Source organism: Pan troglodytes, chromosome 1 (genome assembly GCF_028858775.2).
Source record: "Pan troglodytes isolate AG18354 chromosome 1, NHGRI_mPanTro3-v2.0_pri, whole genome shotgun sequence".
NCBI classification, from domain to species: domain Eukaryota; kingdom Metazoa; phylum Chordata; class Mammalia; order Primates; family Hominidae; genus Pan; species Pan troglodytes.
Window position 1 is genome coordinate 138,798,976 of NC_072398.2, and position 14,631 is coordinate 138,813,606.

Consider the following 14,631-nt stretch of genomic DNA (forward strand, 5'->3'; position numbering starts at 1 on the left):
AACTTGGATTTTTTTCTTTTTTTGAGACAGAGTCTTGCTCTGTCGCCCAGGCTAGAGTGCAGTGGCACGATCTCGGCTCACTGCAACTTCTGCCTCCTGGGTTCAGGCGATTCTCCTGCCTCAGCCTCCCGAGTAGCTGGCATTACAGGTGCCCACCACCACGCCTAGCTAATTTATGTATTTTTATTAGAGATGGGGTTTCAGCGTGTTGGCCAGGCTGGTCTCAAACTCCTGACCTTGTGACCCACTGTGGCCAGCCATGAACTTGGATTTTTAAGTGGCCTTCCCCATTCTGGTCCCTATTGTCTTGCTCACTGCACTCATACTGAACCACTGGAAACTCCATATTGTAGCTCCACAATCTGAATTATCCTTTCCTGAATAATCCTAGGTGATATGTGTGAAGATCACATCAGGCACCTTCCTAAAATGATATAGCACAGATAGCTGCAAACCTGACTTTCAAAACTGGACAGAAGTAATAACTCTCTCATAGAAGGATTTTCCTGAGCGTTCATAATTTATTTCCAAATTTGCAAAATCAAACGAGTAGGCAGTTATAAAATGACGCGGAACAACACTCCTCATACTCAACATAATCTTACAGAATAAAGAGTTGTGAGAATGTCTATGTGAATAAAATGTCACCAGAAAGCATGCTTCTCTATGGTTTGGGGTTGGAGGAAGGGACAGGAAGTGAAAGGCCACACACTTTTCTGTACCTATCAGATTTGAGAAATTACTGGGTTCATGCAGAGTTCTGCTGCAGTAGGGAGACCTGTTCTGCTGATTACCATGCATAAAGGTGATGAAGATGTAAAGACTGCTAAATGATAACATTGGGCTGAAAAGAAAATTTTTTTAAACACTCATTCTCTCACCCTTCAGAAGTTAGGGCTGGGAAGGAGAAGGTAGGAAGATTATTTCTGTCAAACAGCCATACCTTCAATGTGTACATGCACAGGCACTATGTTTATCACTTTAACCAATTAAAACAAATGGGTATTATAATACCTGACACTTTGAAGGCTTACAATCAAACAAACACAAAAGCCGTCTGGGATAGATGAGGCACTAATTAATAATGGGTTGGGTAAGTAAAGAATCTAAAAGAAGAGGTTTAACAGCATAGTCTTATTTTAGGAGGCTATACGGTTATATTTGAGGAAATCACACTTAATTTTCCCAAATGTGTTTTAGGTGCAACCTATCCAGTCAGTTTCCTTTTGAGAGCTGAAATACCTGAAGCTTTGGAGATGGTAAAGGAATTATCGAGGGTCATACTGGCTAAGAAGAGTGCTAAAAGTGGAGACCTTTATCACAAAGGTATCTTGTTTATTTGCTTATCTATCAAGCCCCAATATTTTCTTCCTGCATGGCAGTAACAACTGTCACCTTACCCATATTTTATCTTCTTCTAAAACTTGAGTAGAGATTTCTCCCTTTTCTACAAGAATAAGTGGTAAATGATCAAGGATTAAACCAAAATACCTGTTTGCACACCCATACAATCAAAACTGAAATGAAGAGCTGTGACCAGTAACACCAAGGGTCAAAATGTCACCTATTTCCAGAAATTGCAGGGCTCCATACAAACCCCAGACATTTTGCAAAATGCCTCTCTCAGATACTGAAAAAAAATTCTGGTATATACTTTCAAAAGGAATTTTATCTGTATGTTAGATAAAATATACAATATATACTGCATGCTCCTTAGCATGAAAGTAATTACAATTTCATGTTTAATATTAACTCTTTCTCTGCCTTGCTTGTTTCTTATTGAGGAAAAGGCAGAAGATTCAACTCCATTAGTGAGACACTGAAAACATCTGTCTCACATGTGGCCCCTGGCTTCCTCCCCAAAGTAACACAATAGCTCCCTGGGCATAGAGAACGAACCTGTCACCCTGTTGAAGAGTTTTTGTTTTTCCATAAAATAACATGGACTGGGCCACATGCATAGGTAACTACTTTGTTGTACTTTGCTAAACTGCTGTTATTAATGTTGTTTTTCAGTAAATATGGTTTTATAATTGATAAGGAAACAAATGCCAAGAGGTCAGAGCTAAATTTAAAATTCAGACACTTTTTTTAAGAGACATGGTCTGGCTCTGTCACCCAGGCTGAGGTGCAGTGGTGCAATCACAGCTCACTGCAGCCTCGAACTCCTGGGCTCAAGCAATCCTTCTACCTCAGCCTCCCAAATAGCCGAGACTACAGGCAAGCACCACCACATCCGGCTAAAACATTCAGATACTTTAAAATGGATGGTGGGAAACTTTCTAAATTGGAGCTAGAGAGCTTTTCCTGAATGCCAGTTCTTTCCTAGTTGTTCCCTTTGTGGCAGGAAAGATCTCAACAACTCAGTCAAACCTAAGAAGCTATCGTGATTTCCAAGTTTGTTAAATTTTTTTTTTATGAGACTGACTTGTTGGTCTTCAACCTTTCTGTGAAGTTGCAGGAAGTGTTGAGGCTCAAGTGACTTTCTTAAGGTCATGTAAGTCAGTAAAAGATGAACAAATAACCCCAGAAGTACTCCCACTAGTCTACACTTCTAACCGCTAGACCACACAAGTTCACATGTCTGATTCATTTTAAGAACTGAGTAGATCTTACAATTTTCAAAGACCCACTTGGATATACTCTTCAAATAATTTTTGAAATCTGTCATAACCAAATAAAACGTACAAATGAAAACCAACAGTTTTGCTGCTTCTAATTCACCCTTCCTTTGTGATAGTCAAGAGGAACCTTTCAAACTATTAACGATTTTAGAAAAAAGGTAAGTACCTCTAACCAAGCAAATCCTGGTATATGCAGCTAAGTCAACTGATTTAGCACTTCTCTACTTAGCACACCAATGTGCACTAGAATTAAGACAGTGGTTCTCAATTCTGCCTGCACAAATTAGAATCACTTGGGGAACTTAAACAATTCTTATGCCCAAGCCCCACCCAAGACCAATGAATCAAAATCTTTGAATCAGCCATTAGTATTTTTTTAAAACCTCCCCATGTAATTCTAATGTATAGCCAGTATTGAAAACAACTGATGTGAAGCTGTGTTAAAGTTCTGAATTGAATAAATTTGTGTAGTTCTGTTTATTTGTTATACTGTTAACTACACTTTTGGAAGAAATCGGATAGTAAAGAAAATGAGATTTTTATATAAATGTGTAACAAAGCAGAAGGGCCCAATGAGAGGTCTTACTTAAGGGGGTTTATACAAGGGAGGTATTATTTCTGACTGTGGGGTGTTAAGGAAGGCTTCTAAGGAGTTGGTAACATTTGAACTGGATCTTGAAGGCTAGAATAGGCAGATATGAAAAGAAAATAAGTTTCAAGCATGGGTCAAGTCCTATTGAAGATGATTGTGGGGGAAACAGTCAGTGGACATAATGTGAAGACATAAAAGGGAAATAAGGTGAATAGGTAAGTTGGGGCCACTTCTGAAGGGCCTTGAATTTCATGCAAAATTATCTGGTAGGAGCTGGGAAGTCACTAAGTTGCTGAACAAAGGCCTGCCTTGATCAGAGTTAAGCTTCAGTGAGATGATTTTTAAAGCTAGAGGGAAGGATGGACTAGTTGAATGAAGAGACACACGGTGAGGAGACCTGCTTGGGAGGGCTATAATTGCAGCAGTCTAGGCAAGTAATGAAGGCCTAATGTGGGTCAGTAGCAGTGGCAATGGAGAAAGCTAACTGTATACAGAACTAAAAGGACTTAGCAATTGATTAGATATGAGAGATAAAGAGAAGCACAATTCTGGGTAATTAGGAGGATACCAATGCCACCAAAAGGGGCCATTTGAAAGGCAAAATGACTTCATCTCAAATTTGAGAGTTTGAAATGCTTGGGAGATATCCAAATGAAGGTGCCCAGCAAAAAATAAAAAAAAATTTGGTCTACAATTTAGGAGAGATGTCAGAGCTGAAGATACCATTTTGGGGGGAGAAACACAAGAATTATTTGATGAGGATGACCAATTTTCTTTCTAAGGTAACTCTACTTTTCTTCCTTATATTTGTCTTGATTTTTTGAACTATTATCTCATTAGTACTCTTCCAAACCTCTTGCATCCTTGCCTTAGCTTTTCTACCTAGCAAAACCTACACCCTGAGATAAATGTTGCAATCTGCTTTCTCCACACCTATAATAGATGGCTGGAAACTACTGGTGGTATGGAGATATGGGGAAGAAGGGAACCCTGAAGGTCGATACCACTACAAATCCATGATCTGTAGCCTCATCTGGATACTTAATGTCACTTGTCAATTTTCTCTCACCCTGAATTAGCTCCTTTTCTGGATCCTCTCAATGACTACTCCATTATCATTACAGTTGACCCCTGAACAATGCAGGCATTAGGGACACTGACCCCCTCCCCCATGCAGTTGAAAATCTGTATATAACTTTTGACTCCCCAAAACTTAACTATAAATAGCCTACTGTTGACCAGAAGCCTTAGAGACAACATAAGCAGTCGATTAACACATATTTTATGTTATATGCTTATAATAAATATTACATAGTGCATATGTAAGGATATGTATTAGATCCTTACAATAAAGTAAGCTAGAGGAAAGAAAATGTTAAGCAAATCATAAAGAAGAGAAAATATATTTACTATTCATTAAATGGAAGTAGATCATCATAAAGGTCTTTATCCTTGTCTTCACATTGAGTAGGCTGAGGAGGAGGAGAAAGAGAAGTGGGGTTGGTCTTGCTATCTTAAGTGTGGCAGAGGTGGAAAAATATCCGCATAGAAGTGGACTTGCACAGTTCAAACCCATAAACCCATGTTGTTCAAGGGTCAATTGTGTTTTCACTCTTTATACAACCGTAACTTCTGTACTCTTAGAAGAGAACCTCATACCCTACTTCACTGAAAAATGAAGTTGTTAGGCATGATGTAAAAATCTCTCCCTTCTACCTATAAATGCATCTGCAGCCACGCTGTTCTTTTCTTCCTGTCTCAGAAGATGTAGTATTTCTCTCCTGTTCACACTATTCCATCTGCCTGTGCCATGATCACATTTCCTTGTGCCTCCTCTGAGACCTGCCCTGTTCCATCATGTGTATCTACCTTGCCCACAGCTTCAAATTATTTTTCTTTATTGGCTCCTTCTCCATACCGTATGCTTAAGTCTGTTTCTATCCAAAACAAATGGTTACTGTTCAATCTCTTTCCTACCCTTATCATCAGGTTCCTCAAAAGAGAAGCCAACGTTTACTGACTCCACTTCCTTATCTTAACTTGAGATGCAGGGGTTCATAGACTCCTTCAAATTATAAAAAGGCTTTTATTTTTTCAAATGTGCATTTTTTCCCCCCTGGAGAAGGAGTATAGATTTTACTCCTACTTTCAATGTATAACCTTCTATCTCAATGTATAACCTTGGCTGCAAAGAATTAGCTAGTGGCACTTAATTTTATATGTTTGGGAACTTGATTGATTTTGGAGCATGTAAAAGTTGTGTAAGTCTTAGTATTTTAGAGCAACATTTTTTTCTGCACTGAAACCAGAATAATACTAGTTATAACCTGGCAATTGCTTTATTCTCATGAAACATTTTTGCAGTGCAGCAGATTTGTCACTCATTGCAATGAAAAACCTGTAAGTGATAAAAAACATTATAATGTGGGGCCTCAAAACTCACTGAAAAGAAAATTAGTATATAAATAAAATGGAAATAGTCCTGGAGATTCAATTACTGTAATGTCTTTTCACCACCACAAAAATTGCAGGTGTTCACCAAGCAGTTTTGAGCAGTTTCTGAAGTGCTTTTGCTGCACTCGGAATTTTCAATGTTAAGCCTTGTGTATTCTGATATGTTCCCATCTTTAAGGCAGATTATACTTGAGCTGTACTAAAATGACAAACAGCCAAATCCCAAACTCATTCAAAGTGAATGGTGGGACAACACAAACAGCCAATAGTGAGAACCAGAAAATTCCAGGCTCTTTTTCACCATTCTGGCTTGTAAAATCTGCTTTAAAACTTTGTAAAAATATTTAAACAAGGAATAAAATGGAAGCATTTGAATTTTGCTTCCAAAAACCACAGGACTTTATTGGTTAACTGGAATTATCAGAATGAGAAAAGCCAGAGGCAGGAAGAATATTTAAAAGCTGTTGAGTCTCTATAATATACAATCTAAATGGAAGTGTTTAACAACAGAGGAGAAAACACACTCGGTGATCAGGATCTTGAATTTAACGAGCACTCTTAATACACCTGGGAATAATTTTTTTCTCCTTATAACTTTCATTCAAGTTTGCAAGGCTATGTTTTAAAATACATTCAGTAAAACTAGTTAAAGGAAGAGTTTGCCTCTTGAGTAAAAAATTTCCATTAGGACCCATTAATATTTGATAAATGCTTCCAATTCAATGAACAAATATCAACATGTAAAACATTTAAAGAATTCTCCAGAATTGTAGCTGTGATGCATCAGATAAATAACTAAAAGACTTAGTGCCACCTCTATCGACCTGGTGATTAACTGCTCTATAACCAATTCTTCTATTTTGTCAGTCCACAGAAGAGAAAACAGTTACGTCCATGGAAGATAAAAGCAATATTTGGAATAAAGTTTTGAATCAAAGAAACATTTTAAAAAGTTAAAGTGTTTACTAATTTTATAACTAATGAATTAAAAGATAATCTCACATTTACATCTAACTGTTTTTTGTTAATTTTATTAAAGATTTTATAAAAATTGTATTTGCAAAAAGGCAATGCTGGATTTGGTTAAAAGTAGCAATTCTTTTAAGGCTAAATAGTCACATCTTTATCAGACTGTATTCACATGGGAAAATATGAATCATTATACAGATTACATCTCTATAATGAAAGTCTTTTCTTCAGTCACAATAGTAAGCAACTATTTTTGTTTTTTCACGTGCAATGCAATTTTACCAGTGTTATCAAATCTATGCCATAAGTCCATAATATCAACAATAATTTATCCAAGTTTTTCCCAACCATTCATTCTTTTGATGTATCAACAAATATTCACTGAATGCTTACTAAGTGCTAGAGTAAGTGCTTGGCACTAGGAAGACAAAAGTAATCCAGACAATGTATTTGACTGCATGGAGATTATGTTTTGGTAAGAAAACTGCTTCAAATTCACTTCACTTACTATAGATATCTTTCCTGGTTTAGCACTGTTTACATATTGTCCAAACACAATATTGGATAAATGGAAATTCTCTTATTCTCATGTAGAAACTTACGCGTGTGTGTGTGTGTGTGTGTGTGTGTGTGTATATATATATATATATATATACACACACACACATATATATGCTTTTTTTTTTTTTGGTAAATTACATGTTTATGTTCCTAAAACCGACTTGTGGGTCATGGAAGGTGAGAAGGCAGGGGAAGGTAAAAGTCATGAATATGAGAAAATAAAGGTTAGTCACCATAATTAAACATAGTGGCTGTACAACTCAAGCTCAGAAATGCCTAAATTAATTCTCCTAGGGGAATAATTGACCTGTGGAGAAAGGGAGGTAAGAATCAATCAGAGCCAGAATGAAACTAATAATACAGTAATGAATGTAACAGTAATGAAAACTAACAATATGGGTTTTTGGGAGCTGAAATATACCAGGTTTGGTTTCTGCACTTTTGAAATTAAGAACAGGAGGCAAAATGTTACCAAATAACACTGACATTTAAGGCAAGGAGAGAGAAATATGTGGCAGATATGTAGGAAAGTGGGTGAAAGGAGTTAGGAAAGAAAAAGAGGCAAATACACCTTTGATGTCATTCCCAGTCTCTTCATGGGCCACATTCCACCAGTTACCCTCTAGTTCTTCCAGCCTTGCCTGTCTAATGTCTCCTTCCCCTCTGCTACCAAAATGCTCAAACTTCCACTATCCTGAGAATCTTCTGACAATTTATCATATCATATTGGATTATAAACCCCCTCTCCTTTCTGCTTTTGCCAACCATAAGAAAAGAGTAGTCGGCATTTGCTCCGTCTAGTGCCCCAACACCATATGTAATACTATAGCAGCCTTTGTAATCTGGTCTCCACTCCTATCATTCTGTAGAAACTGCTTTCTTGAAGGTTACCCACACCACCTAATTGCCAGGACCACAGCCCTTAGTCCTTATTCTCATTTTTGTTTAGCAGACAGCAACTACTTCATCTCTAGAAAGGTAGTTACTACATTTTTCTTGACACTTAAACTTACTTTGGACTCTTTAACAGTGTTCTGGTTGATTACATACCTGTCTGAGGCACACTGCAGTGCAAAGTACATGTTTTGAAGTCAGATAGGGTCTGAGTCTGAATCTTAGCTCTGACCTTGGGCAAAGTATATGTTTTTACAGAGCCTATTTCTTCCGTTGTTGAGTGGAACACTACCACTTACCAGACTGAATTGTGAGAATCAAATAAAATAATGTAGAGTCTAGCAGTGTTTGCATTTAGTTGATGCTCAAAGTGTCTGTTTCCCCTCCCTCCCCTTTTCTGCTTTCTCTGTATTCTTCAGGCATGCTTGGCCTTTGTGGGACATCCAGCTGTCCCACAAAGTTCTGTCCCATCTTGACTGCATTTAACATCCTCTGCCTCTTGCCATTTCATCCATCCCAATGCTGACACTAAAATCTAGGTCTCTGATTTTCATCACCATTCTTCAGCTCTAGTTCCACATTTTCAACTCCTGTCAGGGAGCCATCTAACTGATAATCTGCCTAAATCTTAAATTGAACAGGAAGTCTCAGCACTTGCAAAACAGGTATAAAACCAAGTGCATTGCCAGGCACGATGGCTCATGCCTATAATCCCAGCACTTTGGGAGGCCAAGGCGGGTGAATCATCTGAGGTCAGAAGTTCGGGACCAGCCTGGCCAACATGGTAAAATCCTGTCTCTACTAAAAATACAAAAATTAGACGGGCATGGTGGCACATGCCTGTAATCCCAACTACTTCGGAGGCTGAGGCCGGAGAATTGCTTGAACCTGGGAGGCGGGGGTTGCGGTGAGCCGAGATTGTGCCATTGCACTCCAGTTTGGGCAACAAGAGCGTAACTCTGTCTCATAAATAAATAAATAAATATAAAATAAAAACAAATGCATCATCTCTTCCAATCAGTTCTTCCTACCTACTTCCCAGAAGGCATCAGTATCTTCACAGCCACCTGTCTTAATATCTTAAAATTATGTTTGACTTTCCCCAGCTTTTCAAAATCCTGTGGATTCTAGAGCTGTAGTGTTTCTCATAATTTGTCACTTCCTTTTCATTTCATTGCCTCATTGCTCTTTGTTTAACTAGGCTGTTACTAGTAGAGGCTTTGAGAAAATAAATTCCATAAAAGGTGGGGGCAAGATACAGAATGCAAAGGATTAATGAGAAGCACTGGAATTACTGAGAGCAGACTTGCTCTTCAAGAAGTTTGGTAGGTGAGTGGATGATAGCCTGAGGTCAAGAACAAAGGATAGGTCTATTTGTTTTTTCTGTTTTGTTTTTTTTAAATTTAAAGATGAATAGGCTGGGCATGGTGGCTCACACCTGTAATCCCAGCACTTTGGGAGGCCGAGGTTGGGGATCACTTAAGTTTAGGAGTTCAAGACCAGCCTGGGCAACAAAGTGAGACCCCCATCTCTACAATTTTTTTTTTTTTTTTAAACTGAGCATGATGGTGCATGCCTATGGTCCCAGCTGCACGGGAGGCTGAGGCAGGAGGATCACTTGAACTCAGGAGATTAAGGCTTTAGTGAGCTGCGACTGTGCCACTGCACTTTAGCCTGGGTGACAGAGCGAGACCCTGTCTCAAAAGGAAAAAAAATAAAGATGAGCCAGCCCCTAAAAATTTTAAGTACAGTGAGACAAGCATACATTAATCAAGTAATCATACAATTAAATATAAAACTGAAAACAGGATAAGTGCTAAGAAAGAAAAGTATATAGTGTTGTAAAGGCCTATGTATAGAGATATTTTATCTAGTCAGGGAAGTCAGGGAAAATTTCGTGAGGAGGAAACACTTCCTCAAGTTCTGAAAGATGAAGAGGAATTAACCAAGGGAAGAGGAGAGAGAACATTCTGGACCTGTGTGCTACAGTGGTAAAGACTATGATGAGAAACATATGAAAGAAGGTCAGAGTGACCGGAATGGGAGAACAAGGTAGGATGGTGTGAGATGAGGCTGGAGAAGAAAGAAGGGCTAGACCACAGGGGTATGTAGGCCACAATAAAAAGTTTTTCTTTAAGAGCAATTGAAAGCCTTTGAAGGGCTGACGCAAGGTGGAAGATAGTATCAGATCTGGCTCCAGATCTCTGAAAGACTAACCTTCCTAAAACACAGATTTTATGATGTTATTCTACTCAAAACTTACATGAAGGGAGGATCACTTGAACCCAGGAGTTTGAGGTTACAGTGGGCTATGATCACGCCACAGCACCGCAGCCTAGGCAACAGGGCGAGATCCTGTGTCTAAAACAAACAAACGAGCAAACGAAACTCCACAAAAAACAAAAACAAAAAATTTAAATGACTTTCATTACCCACTGAATTAAGTTTGTCTGCCATTAAAGAATTTATCTCAGGGGCAGGGTATGGTGGCTCACGCCTGTAATCCCAACACTTTGGGAAGCCAAGGCAGGCAGATCACTTTAGGCCAAGAGTTCGAGACCAGCCTGGCCAACATGGCAAAACCCCATCTCTATTAAAAATACAAAAATTAGCTGGGTGTGGTGGCGCATGCCTATAGTCTTCAGCACTCATGAGGATGAGGCACAAGAATCACTTGAACCTGGGAAGCAGAGGTTGCAGTGAGCCAAGATCATGTCACTGCACTCAAGCCTGGGCAACAGAGACTGTGTCTGAAAACAAACAAACAAAATCCATCAGTACAACAGACCCAACCTTTCCTTCTAGTTATCAGCCTTATCTTGCTTTTTTCACGCTATAAGTACTTCCTAGAATACTCTCATCTCTTCTATTTCTTGAAATCCTTTCTGTCTTTTGAACCCATCAACTTTGTATGGCCCCCCAAACAGATCTTTTACTTCTGTTATAACCTCCCAATTGAAATCTTTTACTTCTATGAATCCCGACAATATTTTGTGCCTTTTTCTTTTTTGGCATTTAACACATTCAATTTTTTATTGTAGCTACTTGTGCACATGATTTCTCCCTTTCCTTAACCTCCAGTAGGCTGTAAAGTGTTGGAGGGAAAGGGATTTGTTTAATCTTTGTATTCCCTACAGGGTCTAAGATGCAGTCTTACTCATAGCATTGCTCAATAAACATCTGTTTGTGTGTGTGTGTGTGTATATATATGTAATTCTTTTTTTTTTTTTTTTTCGAGACAGAGTCTTGCTCTGTCACCCAGGCTGGAGTGCAGTGACACAATCTCAGCTCACTGCAACCTCTGCTTCCTGAGTTCAAGCAATTCTCCTGTCTCAGCATCCTGAGTAGCTGAGATTACAGGCGGTCCCCGCCATCATGCCTGGCTAATTTTTGTATTTTTAGGAGAGACATACTTTAACCATGTTGGCCAGGTTGGTCTTGAACTCCTGACCTCAGGTGATCCACCTGCCTTAGCCTCCCAAAGTGCTGGGATTACAGGTGTGAGCCACTGCACCTGGCCCATTTTTTAATGAGACAAAAAAAGTAGAGAATAAAAAAGGAAAATGGGCCAGGTGTGGTGGCTCATGCCTGTAATCCCAGCACTTCGGGAGGCTGAGGTGGGCAGATCACTTGAGGCCAGGAGTTCGAGACCAGTCTGGCCAACATGGCAAAACCCCATCTCTACTAAAAATACAGAAAAAAAAAAAACAAAAAAAACAATTAGCCAGGAGTGGTGACACACACCTATAATCCCAGCTACTTGGAAGGCTGAGGCAGGAGGATTGCTTGAACCCAGGAGGTGGAGGTTGCAGTAAGCCGAGATCAGGTCACCTGTACTGCAGCCTGGGTGATAGAGAGAGATTCTGTCTCAAAAAATAAAAACAAAAAAAGGAAAATGTTATTCCAGAGCTATTTTCTAAAAAATTCCTTAAATGTGATTTGAAGAATCAGAAACTCTCACATAAAATAACTTTCTAGACTTTTCTATTCATTGTTGATACTTATTCCCAGAATAAAATATAAATAATAATAGGCTGGGCATGGTGGCTCACACCTGTAATCCTAGCACTTTGGGAGGCTGAGGCAGGTGGATCACTTGAAACCAGGAGTTGAGACCAGCCTGGCCAACATGGTGAAACCCCGTCTCTACTAAAAAAATTAAAAAATAAATAAATAAAATGTAAAGAATAAATTGGATGAGGAAAAAAAGGCCCACAGTTGGAGTGAGGATTCTGTAAGTAAAACTGTTTTAAAACATATTTTAACATTTAAAAAATTAATTTACACATTTCATTTTGCTCTTTACCACCTTTATTATAATGTGCAGATACTAAACCACTCCACGTTCTCCTTTTGCATTTGAGGAAAAGTTCCATATCTTTGATATGAAGAGCAATATAGTTTGAGTATCCCTTATCTAAAATGCTTGGGACCAGAACTGTTTTGGAGTTCGGATTTTTTAGAATTTTGGAATACCTGCATTATACTTACTGGTTGAACATCCCTAATCCAAAAATCCAAAATCTGAAACACTCCAATGAGTATTTCCTTTGAGCATCATGTTGGTGCTGAAAAAGTTTCGGATTTTGGAGCATTTTGGATTTTGGATTTCTAATACTTAACCTGTATAATGTCAACTAAAGTCTGCACTAGAAAGAGAAGGCATATTGGGGGTGTTCCTCTCATTTTCTTAAATGAGTACTCTGAAATCTTTCCATAGAAAGAGTGACTGACTAGTATTTCCCTGCCAAGCTTATGATGGAGATACCTAACAAAGTATAACACTTGGACAGTGTCACCATGGAGCTCCATTTGCAAAATTAAATTGTTTCCTATGCTAAATATACTCATCTTTATCTCTTTCAGAAGCCTTTGATATATTGCATGAAAACAGTTTCTTACTTTTTACACCTCATACTTGAATTAGTACTACCAAGTTGATTTAACCTGGATTTACTCCAATCCCTCATACTGCCAACAATAATAGTCAATGAAGTTAAGTAACTTGTACAAGGCTACCTGATAGTTAGGAACAAAAATAGGATATATCCAGAATGAGACTGAGTTTAGGGTTTCAAGAGACCCTTGTATAGTTAAAGGTAGTCTATGGGGTAGAATAATTATATTAAAAAAAACGTTAAATAAAAATTAATGACATAAGGACAAGGTGGGAGGATTGCTTGAGCTCAAGACCAGCCTAGGCAATGTGGTCAAACCCTATCCCTACAAAAAATAATAATAATAATAATTAGCTGGGTATGGTAGCATGTGCCTATAGTCCCAGCTACTTGGGAGGTTGAGGTGGGACGATTGCTTGAGCCTGGGAGGCAGAGATTGCAATGAGCTGAGATCGTGCCACTGCACTCCAGCCTGGGTGACAGAGAACCTGTCTCAATAATAATAATAATAATAATAATTTACATAAATTAAAATTGCATTTATTTAATTTTAGGCACAAAGCTAATGTCCCCAAATTTGAAAAACCAAGAGGCATGTGAGGTTAGTACCATTAAAGGACTTCTAAGAGAAACAAAAAAAGTAGACAAGAAGAATATACTATTAAGAAGTATGTCACTATGAACTTTCCATTTCAGAACTACTATCTAGAAAACAGAGATAAAAACTTTGATTATAAGAAACTATGATAGCCAAATAAAATAAAATGTTTTTCTTATAACAGATGGTTTATGTCCTGTTAATGTTTGCATTTAATGCTTTAGGTTTACCCATTAATAAGGAAGCAGGGATGCTTTCCACTGATATTTCTAATTCAAAAGAAAAAAGTTCTTTGTAACTCACTTTGTGGTGATATATTACACATAGGTTTGTTTAAAGGGCTGGGTTACAGTGACTTTACAACTTTATATCTAATTCCTGTTTGTGACAGATCTATAGAACAGCTTGGCAGATGAATGCTGGAAAAGCTTTTCTTTATCATTGTTGCCTTGTAACAATTCTCTCAGAATAGTGTCTCCAGCTTTTTTTTCAATACTCTAAGATTGAAATGTAATCAACTATGGCTTCCACACACAATGATTATCACACCCTTATAATGGCAGACCCCGATGCTAGGGTTAACAGTTCCCTTAAGCTTCATGCTTCCTAGCTCTCAGGGAGCTCAATCAGGATGTAATGATGGCACTAGCAGATCTAGGGACTGGCTCCTAAAATCAAGGCTGTGATTTGCAAGGGCCAACTGCTGCTAACTGCTGTCATCACCACCACTGCTGCTGCTTGGGATAGTGAAGTTGGAGTGCACATCTTTTTGCTCAGGATCCTTGGTGACTTTTAATGTGGAGTATGGCCTGAAGTTGGAGACACTCAACTACTTATGAATAAAAAAAAGAGTAGCATTATAAAACTGCCAAAGATATAGGGAATTCTGTGGGGAAAATTATTGTAGAAAATTGGCTTTGATTAAAACTTTGAACAAGTATTATTTCTTTAGAAACTATCTAGATTCCCATATAGTTCTGTTGGCTGAGGGTAAAGTTATTTCAATTTAAAAATATGTTTTTCTTACATAAACTCTCAGCA

General features: G+C 38.3%; 2 protein-coding genes across 6 annotated transcripts in view; one reads left to right on the forward strand and one right to left on the reverse strand.

Moving 5' to 3' along the window:
* The window catches only part of GLMN (glomulin, FKBP associated protein), a 195,505-nt gene that overhangs the window by 73,459 nt on the left and 107,415 nt on the right, over positions 1–14,631 (forward strand). The window contains 1 exon segment of the mRNA NM_001246440.2: positions 1,201–1,326. The gene's annotated coding sequence lies outside the window, so the exon portion shown is untranslated.
* Positions 1–14,631, reverse strand: part of RPAP2 (RNA polymerase II associated protein 2) — an 88,286-nt gene that overhangs the window by 18,900 nt on the left and 54,755 nt on the right. The window contains exon 12 of one of the 5 annotated variants that reach the window (XM_054667744.2): positions 10,535–10,844. The exons of the other annotated variants lie outside the window; for them this stretch is intronic. Coding sequence (XP_054523719.1) covers positions 10,805–10,844 — 40 coding nt within the window. The 3' untranslated portion in view covers positions 10,535–10,804. Of the gene's footprint in view, positions 1–10,534; positions 10,845–14,631 lie in introns of those variants that run through there. 5 annotated transcript variants of the gene reach the window in all.